Raw genomic sequence first — 19,272 nt, 5'->3', positions numbered from 1 at the left:
TGAAATTTCAGAAGATCAACACTAATTGCACGAAGAGTTAAATTGAAATTATGAGGAATTCGTAGATCACACAACAAACTGTATAGTTAAGTTGTATTGATTGTGTTGCATGCGCTAAAAAAAATGAACAAATTTAGAATTTACAATAATTAATTTTTGAGGTCTATTTTGAATACTTATAATTGATTTCGACAGACTCAAATTTACCTAAGAAAAATTAGATTTGAAATAAAAATCAAATATAAATCAATAAATACTATATATCTATCAAATATATAAAAATATTATATATAGAAATTAAAAAAATTGAAATAAACTTAAAAACACAACAATGTAAGACTTATTAATATCAAATTTTATTAAATGGGCCCGCATTTAAATGGGAATTACCTATATAGGTAGCAACTAGGAATCCTTTCATTGCGTTGTTTCCCCAATTTGCGTTCCAATCTAAATATTTGGAGGCGGGGGAAACGAAAAGGAGATACAATGGAATTCAGGTTGCGGATGTCCAGAGAGGAAGAAAGCGCGTATTGTCTTGGCAGGAAAGCAGCCAACAATCACCCATTACTCAATTCCAGTGCTAGTTCTATAACTCCCACTACCATTATCACCGGAGCTGCTTCCAAATCTAATTTCGCAGTTGACTCCTCTTTACAGGTATTTCTTCCTATCCTAATCTTACACTTTCATCCATCCTTTTTGGATTTTCTAACAATTATTATTCAGGTTTCCATTTTCTCTTTTTCCGGAAGTAACGTTGATCGTCCAATCAAAACTTCAAAGACTGAGCGGATGGTAGTAAAGTGTTCAACTTGGATGATGTGCCGTTGTTGTTCCTCTTGATTATTTGTTCTCCGGAGCAAATACATTGCATTTTTTTTTTGAACGATTCCAGGGAGGCATTGAAATAGTTAGGGAGTATATTTATAATGCAACTGCAAGAAATGCTGGAACACATATTGAAACAACCATTTTGAAGTAAACCATCATTTTAGCTAAATGCTATGCGAAGGCTAATGGAGGTAGAGATGAGAAGCTGTCCTACAGAAATGAAATCTCATCATAATCCAATATATGTAAAGATTGGTATGCAAAGAGATGACCGACAACGAGATAGGCTCCAACGAAATAAAAAGGAATTGATTCCTTCAGCCACAATCCTTATGACACATGAGAACTAAGAAAGTTTTAGAACACCACTTGAAAAACAACTGCAGGGAACACAAGACATTGGCATGTCTGATATAAACAGAATAATAATAGACTGATTATCTGATAACAATTATCCACATTACACTTATTCCATGCAAAAGATCTAGACCTAAGAGAGGCAACAAAAACAGTCTCTTGGCAAACTTGTGGTATGATGAAGATTGTAAGGGAGCAAAGAGAATGTTGAAAATCTTGGGAAAGGAAAAGAAAAGTAAAAGGTTTATGAAAAGTTAGTGAGATCTAAAAAGAAGAGTACATACAAATAAGGAGGAAATAATAGATTTCTGTTGGAAGCATAATCTTACAAGATTTTGGAGGGAATTGTAGAAAAGTAGTACAACTCTAGAGAATAATATCACAAACTAGAATATTACAAAATCTAGTTTTTGGATCAGGACATTCTAGACTTAGCCAAATTTCAGGATCAGGACATTCCAGACTTAGCCAAATTTCAGGGCATTTGGAGATCAGGATAACATTCCAGACTTCATCACTCACCAACTTGACCTAGCTCGAACCTTCAAGAATGATAATCACTCACCAAGCAAGACACAATTAGCAACAAGAGCAAAACCAGGCCCTAAGGAAGACTTTCAAAGAAACCCTAATTATGGGGCCTCAAAGACTCACCCTAGCTCAAGCAGAGCCTGCTGTCCAGTGATCCTCCTGACAACGCTTACCATGCAAAATCTAACAGACTAAACCCTAAAAGACAGGGAACGCGCAAGGGGCGCTGCCGCTTGACCCCGCAAGGGGCGATGCGCCTTGACCCCAACTTGGGGGCGCTGTCCCCAAACCCCCATTGAAAAATATAGGGGGAAACCGCGCCGATAGAAGTAGGGAAAATCTAACCTCCGAGTCTAATTAGGCTCCATATAACAACACAACCTAGAAATCTTGGTATTTAGATATAGTATTTCAAATTTCCTACTCTCATTTGAAATGTAATTCTTATACTGTAATACTGTCATACATCTTTTCAAAACTAGTTTTTCAAGTACTATATGTATATGTATAACTATATCAGCACCACCACCTCGCCACCCCCCCCGCCGCCGTCCCCCCGCCGTCCCCAAACTTAGGCCCTTGGTCCCCCCGTCCCCAACGCCTGTGGAACACTGCTTCTGCCACTCCTATATATAGACGAGGGTGCTCTTTGTAATGGGGATCTTTTGGCAATGTAACAAAATTCTGCTAGTTTGTATGTGCACTTTAAGACTTTGAGCTTAGATGTAAATCAAATTGCTTTCAAAAAAAGAGGCAAGTTGTGTTGAGACTTTGTGCCAATTCAAGTTGTTATGTGATAACATTTTATGGAATTGATTGTGATTTTTGTTCTATTGTTCAAGAGGGATTTAAATTCAATCTTGCAAAGTTTGAGCTGCTAATTGTATTTAGAGTCATAGGTTTGGTTTCAGACTTGGTCTTGCAGACTTTGAGCTACTTATCATGTTTGGAGCTAGTGTAGAAAGCTCAAGTAAGGAGGTAACATGTAGACTTTGTGCTGCTTTTATTTTTAAGACTTGTGCATGTAAGGTGAAGTGCATCATATAGACAGGCTTTGAGTTGCTGTGTGTTGTACACTGTTATCATTTTGAGAAGGTTGATAGGACATTAGAAGTGCTGAAGACTTTGTGCTTTCATTTCTATTTTCTCGTCCTAGGGAAGTGACGAAAGTCTTTGTGCTTTCATGGAAACTTTGCTTCCCTTTATGTTCTAAAAATCCTACAAAAAGTTTCATTTCTGTATTTATTGCTGTTGCTGTAACTTTTTTTAATGAAATAAGAGAAAGAATATCGTCTGTTCTAAAGAAAGAGAATAAGATGTCATCCCACCCAAATTAGATTAGTGTTAGTAAGTAGTAAAGGGGGAGCCTTCCCTAAATTAGTAGAGTTTTATACTCACACACTGTGGCTGAAACCACAATTTTGCACATCTTCCCAAGTGTACAAAATTTTCAACCAACAAAGACAATAACTACTAAGTTTAATCATTGTTTAAAGTATGAAGAAATACCATCCCTTCTAACAATAGGATATAAGAAGTCTTTTCCCCACCATTCAGGGGAGGATCATGAAAAGGATCAGAAAGGAATGATCAGAACTAAATATATTTGGTACTCATCATTGAAAAGATCAGAAATTAATAGGTATAATCTGTGCTCATAAAAGGAGATTGGGTTGCATCACTGGGAATCAAAATCTATAACAGCAGATTGGTATGCTGTATCTATTAGGAATAATGAATTAGTGCTTATTAATGTTGTTGATGTCTGCATTCTATTAGAAATAATGAGCAAATATACATACAATATAGTTATTATATTTATTCAGATATAAATACATTAAAGGAGTATTATCAATAAGATTTGCATTTGTCCATAATAGGGTTATCAGATTTATACTTAATTTATTGTACATTCATAATGCATAAAGATTATTATATTCATTATTCCATCTTAATTCATTTGCTAATGCTTATGAGAAGATAGGTTGGTGTGCATAGGGAGTGGCTAGTAAATCCTCACAAGTGATGGTGAGCCCAAGAAGGGGTAGGGACGGAGTCCTAAAACCTTGAGGTAGCCTTCTTGTAGAGTGTTAGTACCCTATGACAGTAAATCCCCATCCCTCATTAGGGTTAGGAAAGAAGTTAAGATGGGTCTAAATATAATAAATATTGAATGTATTACGAATAATAATTCATTCACTAGTTTAGTAATATGGATTAAAACATAATAATGCATAGTAATGTATGTCAACCTTTGGGAAAATGCAGATCCTAGTAGGGTACATTGCATTATGTGGTCTCACGCCCCCTTTTGGCTTGCTGCGACTCTTTTTGTGGTTGGGAAGGAATGTGGCTAGATGTTTGGTGTTTAAACTTTAATATTCATCCAAAAATGGGCGGCTAGCAATTTCAAATCCACGATACTTCCTCAACACAATAGTTGCAATGCATTTATCCTCCTTATTTGTTGTTTATCCTCTTCCAACTCCACGTGACCTGTAGATAGTTTCTTAGTGGTCGGGTTTGCTCCAAATAACACCAATAACACCAACAAGCTCTTTTTTTAGACTCACAATCAACTTTAAAGAGTTGCAACTTCATTGTATATAATAATGGGCAATTTCACATGGTGTAACAAGATATAGCTTAATTGATGGTTGGAAAATTTAATATTACCAACTTGCCAAATAATCTCCAAACTTTTTTTCTAGAATTAAATTGATTAATATTTGCAAGCAAATGAAATTTTAAAAGTTTTCACCTCTTAACACATTTATTAAACTAAAAACGAGCTCCAATCTATTTAATCACATGTGAATCCACGTACAAATTGGTTAGGATGGTTTTTGTCCTCAAAACCAATTTCATCGTAGACTTTCCATCCCAAGCCGAAGATGAACAATTACTTTCCGATTTGGTGTTTGTAAAATGCAAATACCAAGAATGCTTCTTCCTTTCCCATTCCTCTCTTTATACACTTTTTTCACAAAATTAATAAAATATTATTCATTTTCATGCCTAGTTACTTTTTAATTTTAACTTAATATGTTTGGTCCTGATAAATTCACTTTTTAATTTAATTGTTCACCTTTATAAATAAATAAATTAATTAATAGAAGTCATCCAAACTTAGACAACTTAATTTGATTTACTAATTATTCCCCTTTCTCCTTCTCAATTAGCCTATGGGAATTAAAATAGTTTAAGGATCCCTATTTGGTGCTTATGCATGTGAAGGGGACATTACAATCCTCTTTCCTTGAAATTGCTTGCTCTCAAGCGATTGAAGATGCATGCTAAAATATTTGCGCTCCTTACCAAGTGGCATCTTCTGAGGGCAAGTTTTTCCAATGGATCAAATACTCTATGAGACTCTTGTTTCTCAACTTTCTCTCCCTCATATTCAAAATAGCCTTGGGTACCAAGATTAATTTACCCTCATCCAATGGGGGTAATTTAGGAGAGGGTACAATATGCTTTTCAAGTGCCCTTTTGAGGCATGAAATGTGAAATACATTGTGAATTTTATTGTACTTAGGCATATCAAGTTCATAAGCAACTTCACCTATCCTCTTTAATATTGTGTATGGTCCATAAAATTGTGGTTTTAGCTTTTTTGCTCCACGTTTCTTCAAGAAAAATTGCTTGCAGGGTTGCAGTTGCAAAAAGACCAAGTCACCAACCTCGAAATATCTCTCCACCCTATGCTTTTTTGCATAAATCTTTTACTAATTTTGAGCTTTTTCGCGATTATTTTTTAGTGACTAAAGAATGTTCTTTCTTGGATCCAATCCTTTGCCTTTGGAACATCGCTATCATCAATGATCAAATCCACAAAAGATGTGGCATCATAGCCATATAGAGCTCTTAATGGGGTCATGTTGATGAACATGTGGTACGTGGTATTCTACTCAAATATAACCATATTATTCATGCCTTCTATTGTCCTATCCCTAGAAATGGGACTCAGACTCGATGCAGACTCAGCAAGGGTGACTCGATTCGAGACTCAAGACTCACCAAAAAAACTCGGCGTAGACTTGACAAGACTCAACAAAGTGAAAAACCTAACAAATTTAGAGTTCTGTTAAGGATTTAAAACTTGTTTTATGCACCCTTTATTAATAAACCTTAAAGACACAATAACATCATTAAATAGAAGCTAATTTGATCACATACACAAGTATACATGCAAATTGTAGCTAAAGGAAATAGCAAACTTACATATATAAATATTGTTTAATGTATACAAAACTCATAGAATATGAAATCCATGACATCATACGTTCCACATAAATATCAAAACAACAACTACAAGTGTATGGCTCAAAGGAACCTGCATCCCTCCTACGTAGGCATCTAAGGTAGTGTTGTGACGTTTTCACACATCGCTCCATTGCAAATGGGGACCCCCACTTTTTTTGCTTTCTAGGATAGTGGTAGAGTCCTTTGCCATTAACCTTTGCATTGAAGACGTATAGTTGGCCAGGTGGCCAGAAGCTAATCAAGTCTAGAGTGAAGACAACCAGCTATCAAGGCTTTTGGAATGGATGACTCATCTTTTGCTTGCAGGGCTAGGAATGAAATGAATAACTAAGGCATTATCAGTAACTTCCTTTGCCCTTCCTTGGCATTAACTGCCTTCCTTTGCCCTTCCTGTGAGATGTGAAATAAAGCAGTCAAGTCAAGAGGGTTAATTGCACTTTGTTGAGAGGTAGGTCGCATAGGGCAAAATTTGTCTAAGTATGGGAAAATTTCCATTGCCCTCTGATAGGAGAGATTTCCATTGCCTAACTTTTGGAGTGAACTTCCTTTGCTTTGGTTTTAGAGCGAATTTCTTCATTGGCCATCAAAGTGGAGTGATTGCACTTTATCAAGAGGTAGGTAGCATGAGGAGGATGAGGTTATGGTTGATGAACTTCCATTGCCCCCTCCTAGTAGCAAACTTTCATTGCTCCTTTGGAGAAGCAAACTTCCTAAATTGCTGACCTTGCTCATTAGCTTGGCACAAAAAAGTGAATGAATGGAGGAGTCTCTTAGATTAAGCCTCATCAACTATGCAAGTGTTTCCTTCGTCATCCGGGTAATCTGATCATACTTCATTGAGAGGTTGCAGGAGCAAAATTTGACTAAGTGTATGGAAATTTCCATTGCTCCTCATTTGGAGCGAAATCCTCATCATCCAGTGTTTCCTTCATCATCCGGGTAATCTGATCATACTTCCTTTGCTCCTTCTCAGGAGTGAATTTCCTCTCCAAGCCTTCTAAGACATATGAAATTTCCTCTAGTCATCATATGGTGTCTTAGTTTGAGCAATGAATGCAATCCTCAATCAACAATCTTGAATTTGGCTAAGTATAGGGGTCATTTCCTTTGCTTCCTTGCAGGAGCGAAATCTACTTCCTTTGCTCCCTCCGAGGAACGATTTTCACTTCCTTTGCCCTCACCTTGGAGCGATTTAGACTTCATTTGCATGTTTGAGAGTGATGAACAAGTCTAGTGCCTTTAACATCATTTTGATCATTGAAAGAGACAAATGCATCATGATTCCGACAAAGGAAAGAAGGGAAGATGGCGAATTGAACTTGACTTCCTTTGCTCCTCTTCAGGAGCGAACTTGACTTCCATTGCTCCCCTTTAGGAGCGAACTTCCCTTGATTTGCTCATTCATGAGTGTGAAGTCATCTCCAAGGCATTTGTTGAAGGTGATTCAATGACTTTTGTGCATGGAGACTAAAAACTTAAGACATGAGTTGAACATCACTAAGTGGCAAATTTGAGACTACTTCCTTTGCTCTCCTTTAGGAGCGAAATCTACTTATGGAGCAAATTCACCTTCCTTTGCTCTTTCATGAGAGCGAAGTTGCTTCTAAAGCCTTCTTGGATGATAATTTGACACATTCACATGCATGGATAGCAAAATCACAAGAGATAAGTTGATGAATGGAGGGTAAGTGGATGAAACTGAGCTAAGTGTCTATTTTGAAGTGACTTCCTTTGCTCCCCTTTAGGAGCGAAAGTCACTTCCATTGCTCCTCATTTGGAGCGAACTTACCTTCCCTTGCTCCTTCATGAGAGCGAAATTCCTTCCTAGGCATTCTTTAATGATGATATGAAGCATTTTCACCCAAGGAGGATGAAAAACCTTGAGTCATGATTGATAAAAAGTGACAAGTTGATGAAAAGGCAGCTAAGGGTAGGTTGGATGCTGATTTGAACTTCACTTCCTTTGCCCCCATTTTGGAGTGAAGCTGACTTCCATTGCTCCATCTTAGGAGCGAAAATCACTTCCTTTGCCCCTTCTTGAGAGCAAAACCTGTAGTACCCCTGCCCTAATCAATTTCTAATCTTGGTTTAATCTTGGTTAGTTTATCTTAATTTAATGATTATAGTCAGATGTTTGATTTAGCGCATAGCTGTTGATGTGGTTTCCACACTAGTTGTATGCAAGTTGTTTAGTGTTCCTTTTTCGTGGTATTAATATCGGGCTAACGCTTTCATTAAGTTTATATATGTATGCATGTATGACTCTTGGTTGCAGGAGATTTCAGGTACAATGCCACATGAGTGCGAGGTTCGTCTTCACCTGGATTTGCAGGTTTGAGTGTACCTCTTTAATCCTTAGAGTTGGATTAGGTGGTCATAAGACCCTAGTTGACCCTAGTCGTGCTCAAGTGAGCATCGTCAGTCGTCGTCGGTATTCCCTTTTGTTGGGTTTGCGAGTCGTCTGTTTGGTTGGCTTTCTTGGTTTGCGTGCGTGGTGTGAATGGTTAAAATTGATTAATTAGTCATTAGTGTTTAATTTGATTAAATATGTGTTTGTGCATTAAAGATTATGGACTAAATTAATCGGGATTTCGTTATGCGATTTTCGTTGATATTGGATTGCTCGTCTTAAATTGGGAGTAAGTTCAATTAAATGGTTGATTTTGAATATTAAATGCATTTTGTATATGCTGTTGAAAAAGAAAGATTTAAATCTAATTGCAGTAGAATTAATTTAATCTTTTGGCATTTTTGAAATAGAAAGGTTAAATTTCAGTTGAGTGAGAAAATCAATTTTGAATTGAAAAACAATTTAATTTGTTGATATAGTTGGAAAATAATCATTTTGTGAATTATTTTAAATAAAAATTTTAATTCCAAAAAAATAAAATTTTTGGTCAACTCTTCCTTATAACCTAGACTTTTGGAAATTTTGGAGCATGGATGTTTTTGGAAAAATTGTTGGTTGGAAAATATTTTTTTTGGGATGAAATTTGGGGTTTTTGGGAGGAAGGAGTTCTTCTGGATCTGACAGGTGGGCTCTCCTTCAGCTCTTCCAGGAATGCGTATGAAGATAGGAATTACCTTATCTGTTCTTCCTTGTTGCCATGGAAATATATTCTGTTGGTAGAAAACAAAATGCTAGTTGTTAAAGATCTAATCTGTTAAAATTGAATTTTAGTTTTAATTTTGGACTTATGGTTTTAGATCTATGCTTATTTGCTTATGATCTTCAAGAAAACAATTTGGTTGCATCATTGTGGTAAAAATAGTTCCTTTTTGGCCCATTATGAGTTTGGCTGGAAATTTTATTTGAGGTTTTGTTATCCCTCATTTCTTTGCTTGGGTGGTTTGAAATTCCATTTGGGGTTGGATAGAATGAATCCCATCAAAAATAAGATGATACCAAAACATACTTCTTTAAACCTGAGATTAAAACTAAATCGAAATTTATAAACAAATATAGTGTAGCGTTTTTTTTTTAGTGGCGAACTGTGCGTATTTAAATAAGTTTTTATGGGTTTGGGGTTTGGAGGGCGAGGAGCGGAGCTCCACCCGCCTCCTCCTCCCCTCCCCCGCTCATGGTTGTCGCTCGCAGTGGCTGCGGGCTCACTGTGGTGGCCGCAGGGGCCGCAGGGCGCCGCGGAACCTGCGGGCACCACAGTGGCGCCGCCGCGTTGGTTCCCTGCGGCTGGGGTTTGACTCGCCCAACCCCCGCGTTGGGAGGTGGGCCCGGCCTTCGCCGCCCCCATATTAAATGTAATTTTTTTAAAATTAGTTTTTTTTTTTAAGATGTTTTTTTAAATGTATTTTTTTTTATTCAAAAAAAATAAAAATAATATTTTAATGTTATTTCATGTTAAGTTTTAATTAGTTTTTTTTAATTATGATTAATGTGGCATGATCATAGTTAATGATAATTTGATATTAATTAATTTTATAATGGAATTTATATGTTAATTAATAGTCAATTTCATTTTATGATTAGTGCACATTTTCTAATTAGATTCCAGAATTGCTAATTTCGCCATTGAATATTAATTGGTTATATTTTGGACTAATCTTGGATTAATAAATTTATATCTTACCTTCTAGTTGATTAGAGTATTTGGCTAATTGAGGTAGTATTGTTTAAAAATAAAATAGAATATTAGGTTATTGGAAAATTGTTGAAATATGATATAATTACTAATTGATGATGTTAAATATTATTCAAGAACATATCATTTGAGTAATTGAGAAGTAAGTGAAATATTTTATCGTTGGATATTTGATTTTAAACGATGTGCTTTTGGGGATTTAATTTAGTATCATTTGGGAAATTGTTTGGTTACTGATATTCTCTTTTAGTAAAATGAATGGTTAATTTATATTTTTTCTTTGTTTGAGAATAGACAATGGTACTATTGCCAATTGTGGTATTGTACTCACCCGGTAACGGTGATTTTCCGTCAATGCATTTTGAAAACTTAGATCAATCAGAGAATTGGATCAACTTTTATGCTTAAATCAATTTGAGAAAATATTGTCTTTTCCGATTATTGCCTATGCGAGTTTAATTTCTGTATTCGCTTTTGATTATGAAATGGCAAGTCGTGCTTTGTTTGATAGGTCCCTGTCGTATGGATTGACTTGGGGTGCCTGTATCAGTCCTCGGTCCCGAGTTGACTGTTGTATTGTGGTGGTGTCACAGTTGGTCATATCCTTTGTGTAGGTGTCGAATGATGATTCGTGTTTGACCAAATGAGGGATATTTCCTCCTTGAACTCCGTTCGTCTGACCATGTCTATTCCCTGGTTTTGAGTTCGTCTGAGTTTAGTCTAGTGTCGTATGGGAAAGTGGCTTTCGATTGGGGGCCGCGCCCAAGGTGGCTGCTGGGTAACCCGTCGAAAGTGAGTCTAATAAGTGATAACCTAACAGTAGATTAAGATGTAATCTCTAAGTAAGATAAATGTGCCTCACACATGGGACGAGTGCTAACACAGACTCGACATGCTGTGAGAAGGCCTGAAATGGCAAACCATCATCCTTGTCTTCACGAGAGGATGTGTAGGTCCACATGAGGCTTGGATGGGCCGGAAGCTCGGATTAGGTTGCCAGGGTAACCCAGTGTATGGGGCCGGAACCTATGAAGACTTGCCATGGTAACCATACCAGGCTGTGTGATGACACTTGTCCCTACGTTCGTTAGTGTGTTGTCGTTTTGTCCTGTTAGGAGTACCTTTGTGGGTCGTCCTTTTGTCTCTGCCCTTGTGAGTATTGGTTTCATGTTAGACCTTGGGTGGTGATGGCTCAGTTTTGTGGATGCTCTTCTGGACCTTTGTTTTAGCTTTGATTATGTTCAGCTGGATCCTTTTCTTTTCAGGGATCGTTTATGTATTATTGACCGATGCGGTCGTTTGTATATTGTTTATGTTTCGCCTTGATGGCCGGATTGTAATGGTGTAACCTCTTGTATTCTTAACTTTATTAATTATCAGAGGGGTCTTGCAGTTGAGCAGACCCGGAGATGTAGCCCTTAGGGGTGAACTCCGAGATCATTATGGTGTTATGTGATGTTATTCTCTTATGTTCCTTTATTCAGCTTTATCATGTATGAATAGCTTATGTTAGGATGGATAAGTGGATAAATGGAATTAACTTTGAATGTTTTTATGCAGTTCTTTCTTGAATGCCTTTTTGATCGAATGCATAAGTGGTTTAGATGAGATGTATCGTAGATGCATGTATGCAATCGTCCTTTAGAATGCAATAAATTGGATTATGAAATAATGTAACTTAGAGTAATGGAATATATTCAGTTGTTGTTAGGGAAATTAAGTATACTTGAAAAGATCTCATATGTTTATGATGAAATTCTAGTGTGTTAGAATATTAGATGTATGGCTTGTATTTTTAATGAAGAGCTTGAATGAAGATTATGAATAGATCTTAATGGATGAATCTTTGCTTGTGATTTATATTTCCATCTTTTGAAAGAAATTATCCTGATTAAGAATTATCTCGTTATTACGATAATTAGCTTATTGGATTAATTGTGTGAGTTAAGTGAATTGCGAAATTTAAGTAATCTCGTTGGGAAACTCTTTAGGTGTTAGTTGATGTCTTCCGCTATGTAATTTGAATCTTTGATATCTTGTTGTATCTTAATGTGGTGTAACTTAAAAAAAAATAAAATAAAAATTATTGCACTCTAATCTTGTATTTTGGCTTATCCCTTTGGGGTTTCCTGGCGGGGCATTACAAAACCCACTTCCATTGCTCATTCACATGAGCGAATTTCTTCCTTTGCCATCCAAGGAAGTTGATTATACTTTATTGAGAGGTAAGTTGCATATGCCAGATTTGGCTAAGTATTGGAAAACTTCCTTTGCCCCCATTTTGGAGCGAATTGCACTTCCATTGCTCCCTGATAGGAGTGAAATTCCCTTCATTTGCTCCTTATTAGGAGCGACCTCCCCTATAGATGCAACTATCAGACCTGCAACACATAAAATCAGAGATTATATCAAATTTAGAGGGTGTGTAAAGATTATATATCATGTGTGCTTAATACCATTTTGTTTATTTTGCAGAGATGATTAATGAGAAGGATGAAGATGCGGATTGAAAGCAACATCAAGAACACTTCGAGAGCATGGAAGAAGACTCAAAACATTGCCAAGACGAAAGATTTCAAGCATCTCAATAGCCGTAGCATGAAGCAAGCATGACAACAAGTGGAGCAGGATACATTCAAAGTTTTCATTGCAGCACGGTAAAATGAGGAAGTTTTGTTGATAAGGAATGTTGAAGGAATGTTTTACAATTTTGAATTCTCTTCGAGAATCCAAGAATCAAAGTCAATTCGTTGAGGAGTTAACTCAAACCAAGTGTATCATTCATCAAGTAAGTCATGAATAAGGCGAGTTCAATCATCCACCTTCAACACCAGCAAATTCCTAAGCACTATCAGACATATCTTTGGATCAGGTGGTAAAGGAGGAAATCAAAGGGACAATATTGTAGGAAGATCGGAACAGGTATCCCAAGGATGAAATTTCAACATCAAGGTCAAGATACAAGGAAGATATCTTCAAGAGGAAAACTTCATCGGCAAACACAAGGGTATCAAGGAAGGTGACTACACAAGAAGGATTCACTTATACAAGAACAACATGATCCACACATCCAAGGATGTGGATGAAAGAATCAACAACATGAAGGGAATCACAAAGAAAGAATTCCAAAGGAGTGAAGAAGTAGTCGCGACATCAAGGGTTCATTCCAAGGCAATATCAAGATTCAAAACTAAAAGGAAGTCAACATCTACACCTTGTACCTTCATGGCTTTCAACATTGAGACATTCAAGAGGATAGTTTCAGAAGAGTTAATCAAAGTTAGAAGATCAACATGAACAACATGATATAATTTGGAAACACGCCTTCATCATCATCATTGCTGAAGCTTGAGATGTTGAGTATCAAGAGATATTACCCAAGACATCAATAATCATTCATGATGACGTAACAAGTACAAGCAGATTGAGGTGTCATCCTACTCACCACTCCATCAATCAGAAGGTTCTACATCAACATGTCCAAATGCAATGCACTTGACTCACCCATAGGGACACAAACTCCAATGTACTTTACCCCACTATTTATTGGTCAAACATTCTAAAGAAGACATGTGTCCAAATATTGTAATTATTTCATTGGCTAAGAAGAGTTTGTTGTAACAAACCCTAATTAGGGTTTTCATCTTGTAATCTCGGCCATTGATCTCAAATCGATTTGAGCCTTTGAATTGTAATGAGCTCTCTATATAAGGCTCAAACTTCTCATTTGTAAGAGGTTAATAGTTAATAGTCGATAGTTTAGAAATAGTGAATAGTTGATAGATGTTAGATAGCAAGGAGTTAGAATAGATTAGGAGAAGAAGAAATTGTTGCTAAGGCTTGTAAATGGATATACTCTTTTTCATTGAAGATATGGTGAAATGCGTTATTTCAACAATCTACATGTTTTCTACTTCTAATTTGCTTTCATGTTGATTAGTTGAATGATAGAGCGTTGTGCATGATTCATGGTGAAACTCCTAATCCATACCACTAGCAGTTTGTTGATTGCAAATTCGCCTTGTGTGGTCAACTGGAATGCTTGAATGAGCTTAAGTTCAATTGTTATTCAATCATTGATATGCATTCAATTAATGGTGTCTATGCTTGATAATGATTTGAAAATCATCTAATTGCCTTAGAAGATTGCACTAAGCTTTGTGGAGTTGTTGCTTTGCATGTCAAAGCAAGGCTTAGTGGGGTTTCACCAAAGATTATCCATTGTCTCTTGCATTCTTAGGAGTATCCTAGTCTTCCTAAACCCTTCTCTTTTGCTCTTTTCTATTCTCCACACAAGTAATTAGAATCTAAGTTCCAACAATTCAAGTATTCAATGTAAGTCCCCCTGGATTACCAACAATCACGTCAACCACTGTGCTTATCCACACGTCGTGATTCGACGTTAGTAACCTTGGAGTTGTCTCATTTGATCGCAAAGCATAGCATTTGAGAGACTTTGATCAAGAGAGGATAAGATACTTTTGGGTATTTTATTCTGTGTTTGCATGTGCCTAAAAAACACATCAACAAGTAGGTCCTAGATGATTTAGTAGCCATATTCTCTACCTGTGACTCCATGTGACCCTCACAAAAATCAGTTGTGCTTGTTTCTGTTCGTGATCTAACCTCCTCATCTGCCATGGCTACAACCTCAACCTCTCTATTTGCCTGGTTGAGCCAATCAAGGTCCTCATCACTAAAGATAGGATCCATACCCTTAGCGATCCACTCAGATTCTGGATCGACCTCCTCTAGTGTGATCGGGGTGGAGTCATGGTCCCCTGTCTTTGTCTAAGACAGAGGTTGTAATGAACAAAGATTAGATCATTCAGCCTCTCCACAGACAGTCTATTGCACCTCTTGGAGTGTATGTGCTCAAACATACTCTAATTGCGATCACAACCAGAAGCACTTCATAGTTGGCTCAAAATACAAATGGCTATCCGTTGAAGATTTGTTGTTTCAGGACCAAACATGTACCACCATCTATTTGAGATGAGAAAAAGAAAAAAAATCACTTATTTTCAACTTTAAGACTTTAAGTTTCAAGTTTATAGTTATACTAAAGTTTAATAATAAATTGAATAATATAAAATTAAAATTATGCCCTTAAAATATATTTGTACTTGGCTGCATTTTTGTTCGATTGTCTTTGCAATTTGACAAGAGAAGACCTCCCCTTCTGCATTAGAAAAGGCCTCTCTCTTTTGGATTATAGTGCTACTATCACCAAGCGACAACCACTCTATCATTGAGTAGAGCCCTTTAAGAACCTCCTTATCCGCTTTGAAATCAAGGCGGAAATAGAATGCCAGATTGAGGTAATAAGCGGTTGCATGGAGGGGCTTGTGAAGCTAGAGGTGCCATCTCCTATCAATGATATTCCAAATGGGATACTACTTACTCTCATCCGCTCCATAGACAAATCTGATGGCATCCTTGGCCCTACCCATGCCCTCATATATGTAGCCCAATGTGGGCTTCTCCCCATCAACAATTCGTAGGAGAACTACCAAGGGATAAATGAACTGCAAATATTTTGAAACATTAATTGTGAACTTAAGTCTGAATGAAAATAAGCAAATAAAAGAAAAATATGAATAAAAATTAAAACATAATGTAGAACTTATAAAAATTTTACCTTCACAATCTTTGCTCAAGGGGTCCAAAAGCTTGGCTCATCAAAACTGCAACCTACCACATCAACCCTTGCAGTGGTCGTAGCATAGGATGAGGAAGTCCTTTCCTCACCTACAAACATAGGCCTCAAAGCTACCTTACACCGAATCAAGGATTGTAATGTGATGAAATTGGTGGCAAATCTAGTGATTCCAGGACAAGCCAACTCCTTCTACTTTGTGTATTGCATCATTAGGCAAAGAACCCATGAATAATTGTATTCAAATTTGCAAATATTTTTTGCCTTATCTACTAATGTCTTGATGCATGGAAGCTTGCCAATATCCTCCAATATGAGGTCAACGCAATGGATGGCACATGGAGACCAAAATATAGATGGGCGCCTCTCCATCAAAAGTCTACCTGCAACAACATAATTTGCTGCATTCTCCTCACCCACCTCGTGTATGGCCTCCTGTATAGCCACACATAGGAATGTGGCATTTTTTGAATGTGCGGAAGCATCAATGGACTTTAGGAACATGGTGCCACTTGAAATTTGAAAATAAAGCAAAAGCAATGATCATTCAATAAATCATAAATTAGAAATATTAATCTTACTAAATCAAATTCAAACTATCCAATGCTTTAAGGGAAGTAGAATGATCAATCACCTACAAAAATAACAAGAAAATTTAGGAGCGTCCTATATATCCTATCAGTCCAACCATTGGTCATGATTGTGCAACTCTTGCGCCATATCTCACGCTGTTCCTCTAATGTGGCTTTTACATCAGCCTTTGATTCTATCAAAATTGGGCCACTTAAATCAGATTTAGAAGGGGAATTGAACTCCGCTCCATAAATAGTGATGGCATCAACCATGTTTTGCCAATAAGGAGACCAGTCACAAATAAATTAAATAAGATAAGTATGTCCAATAAAAATTAATTAGACAAAAACAAACTATAAATTTTAAAACAATCAAATAAAAAAGAATTTCTTGGCTGCAAAGAATGGAATGGTGCAATAGTACCAAAATTGGCCAATTGCACGTCTAGTTGCATCATGTACCTCCTTGTGCCAACCCATGCTCTCAAGCGACGGTTGGGCACCAGGAGTAGTGCGTGGCTCAAAATTTGAATCCATCCTAGATGTACAAACTCTAGGACCAATGCTAATACTCCCACCACCACTGGCAAAAGCATTAGCACTAGCACTAGGACGATATGGAGGCATGGAAGAAGCCTCTCCAGCACAATCAATGCTAGCAAACTCCTCCCTTTGCCTCTTCTTCATTTCCTTTTGCACTTCAAATGTTTCTAGTTACACTTGGCACTCATGAACAGCCTAAGAGGTGCTTCGATGCAAGGGTTGACGTCATGGCCGCGTATGTCGGCAAGGTGGTATTTAAATCTATTTATACCTCCATGATTAAGCGTTTTGCAATATTTACATTTGTCCTTTGCTTTCTTTTGCCCCGGAAAAATTTCAGCATGTTTCCAAGCTAAATCTTTTCTACCTGGGGATGTTCTAGGACTAGACATTGTGAAAAATATGATTTTCAAAAGTTGAAGGCTGCTGCAATAAGCAATAATTACAAAAAAAAGAACATTTGTGCAATTGCCATTTATAAACTAATACAAAAAAAACAATGTAATAGAATTAAAAAAAAATCCCAATGTACATTGTAGGGTTTGCTCTTTTCCTTGGAAGGAAATGAATAAAAATGTTTAAAACAAAAAAAACGTAATTTTTGTTAAGAAAACACAAAAAAAAAAATAAAAATTCAATCTTACCTCTTAGAAAAAAGTTGAAATGAAATGCAACCTCTTTCCAATCCTTTGTATGGAGCTCTTGATGTGCCAAATGTGAGTATTACGTTGCTCAATGCAATTTGGTGACAAATTTTTGGTCTTCCTCCTTGCTAGTTGCTCTATAATGCACTCTTGTTTTTCCTCACAACTCACTCTTCTCCTCCTATTTTGCCAATACAATGAAATGAGCTCACTTTTAGGGTTGGGGAGGCAATACAAGTAAAAAAAAACACAAGTGAAATAAACTTTTTAAAAGTTTTTTTTAATGTTTTTTACTTGTTGATCGCCGATCAAGTCCAGGCATTGGGACTCATTGGGTCCGGGCCAAGTCCTTGAGTCCTTGGACTCACCAGGACTTGCCTAGGGCTCAGATGAGCCTAAGTTTGGGTCCTTGGGACTCACCCAAGGTCATCTGGCTTAGGACTTGCCAAGTCTTGGCAAGTCCAGGCAAGTTTCGAAACTTTGGTCCTATCATGTGGTTTTGCAAATATCACTCTACCCACTTTTTAACAATTTTTTTCTATCCATCTGTTTGCAGATGGTAACTAGTGCTTGGAGTTAACTCAATAACTGCCAATTTGAAAAGTTCCTACCAAAACATACTGAGAAACTAGCTGTTTTTGGGCAGGCCATGGAGTTTGAAAACCTCCTTGAAGGTCAACTTTGCAACCTCTGGTGCCTTAAATTTAGAGGATATCACATAGAAATGAGCATATCTAGTCAACTTGTCTACCACAACAAAAATGCAATCCTTACCTTGCATTCTTGGGAGACCTATGATAAAATCCATTGATATGCTTTTCCATTTCTTCTTTGGAATGGGTAGAAAGATATGCTTTGACTTATTTTGTTGATATGTCAGACATTCCCTAACATGTCTCAAGACATCCTCTTTGAGTCCTTTCCAAGTAAATCTCTTCCTTACTTGTAAGTCTTAAAGTAGCTAGAGTGTCTTGCTAGAGGTGTCTCTTGAATGGCTCTCAATATTTTCTCTTTCATTTTAGATTGAGGAGCTAGATAAATTTTGTTTTCATGTACATGATGAAATCATCCACTATCTTGTACTTGTCATTTTGTATCTTTTGCTCCATGGCATCACATGCAAAAGTATTCTTAGAATACTCTATATAGAGATGAGCCCTCCAATATGCTTAATTTTTTGTTATTGAGCATAAGGTTCGCTTCTTGGATAGGGTGTTTGCAACTACAATCATTCTCCCTGTGACATATTTAATATTGAGATTATAGGCCTACCATTTGCTAACCCATCTTTGCTGCCTTTCATTTATATCTCTTTGATTGAGGAAATATTTGAAGCTGTCATGATTTGTCCTTACCACAATTTTACTTTTAATCAAGTACTGCTTGAATTTAGCCAATGCGTGCATGATGGCTAACATTTCCCTATCATTAATGGAGAAACCTTTCTCAGTTTTCTTGCGATTCTTGCTTTCAAAGGCTATAAGATGTTTATTTGCATAAGGACAGCTTGGATGCCCTCACCAAAAGCATCACATTCTAACATAGGGTTGAGTGAAATCTGACAATGCTATTATTGGACAAAAACTCATTACCTCCTTGAGTTTGTCAAAGTTTTGTTGTGCTATCTCTATTGACACAAAAAACCGTTTAATGGTGTTGGTAGACGAGAAAAATCTTTACCAAATTTCTTGTAATAATTGCATAACCCGAAGAATCCCCTAAAATGTGTTAGTGTCTTAGGTGGTGGCCAATCTAGGATAGCTCAA

At 36.8% G+C, this 19,272-nt stretch overlaps 1 protein-coding gene across 3 annotated transcripts in view; it reads left to right on the top strand.

The window, feature by feature from the left end:
* Positions 1–414: 414 nt before the first annotated feature.
* LOC131077967 (uncharacterized) overlaps positions 415–19,272 on the top strand; it is a 296,542-nt gene continuing 277,684 nt past the window's right edge. For 2 of the 3 annotated variants that reach the window (XM_058015592.2, XM_058015579.2), the window contains exon 1: positions 415–660. In XM_058015592.2, the coding sequence (XP_057871575.1) occupies positions 490–660 (171 nt within the window). In that variant the 5' untranslated portion in view covers positions 415–489. The remainder of the gene's footprint in view (positions 661–19,272) is intronic. The other variant, XM_058015586.2, reaches the window with a different exon arrangement.

Source organism: Cryptomeria japonica, chromosome 6 (genome assembly GCF_030272615.1).
Source record: "Cryptomeria japonica chromosome 6, Sugi_1.0, whole genome shotgun sequence".
NCBI lineage: Eukaryota > Viridiplantae > Streptophyta > Pinopsida > Cupressales > Cupressaceae > Cryptomeria > Cryptomeria japonica.
The sequence above is the reverse complement of the archived record's forward strand: the minus strand, read 5'-3'. Positions and strand labels throughout refer to the sequence as shown.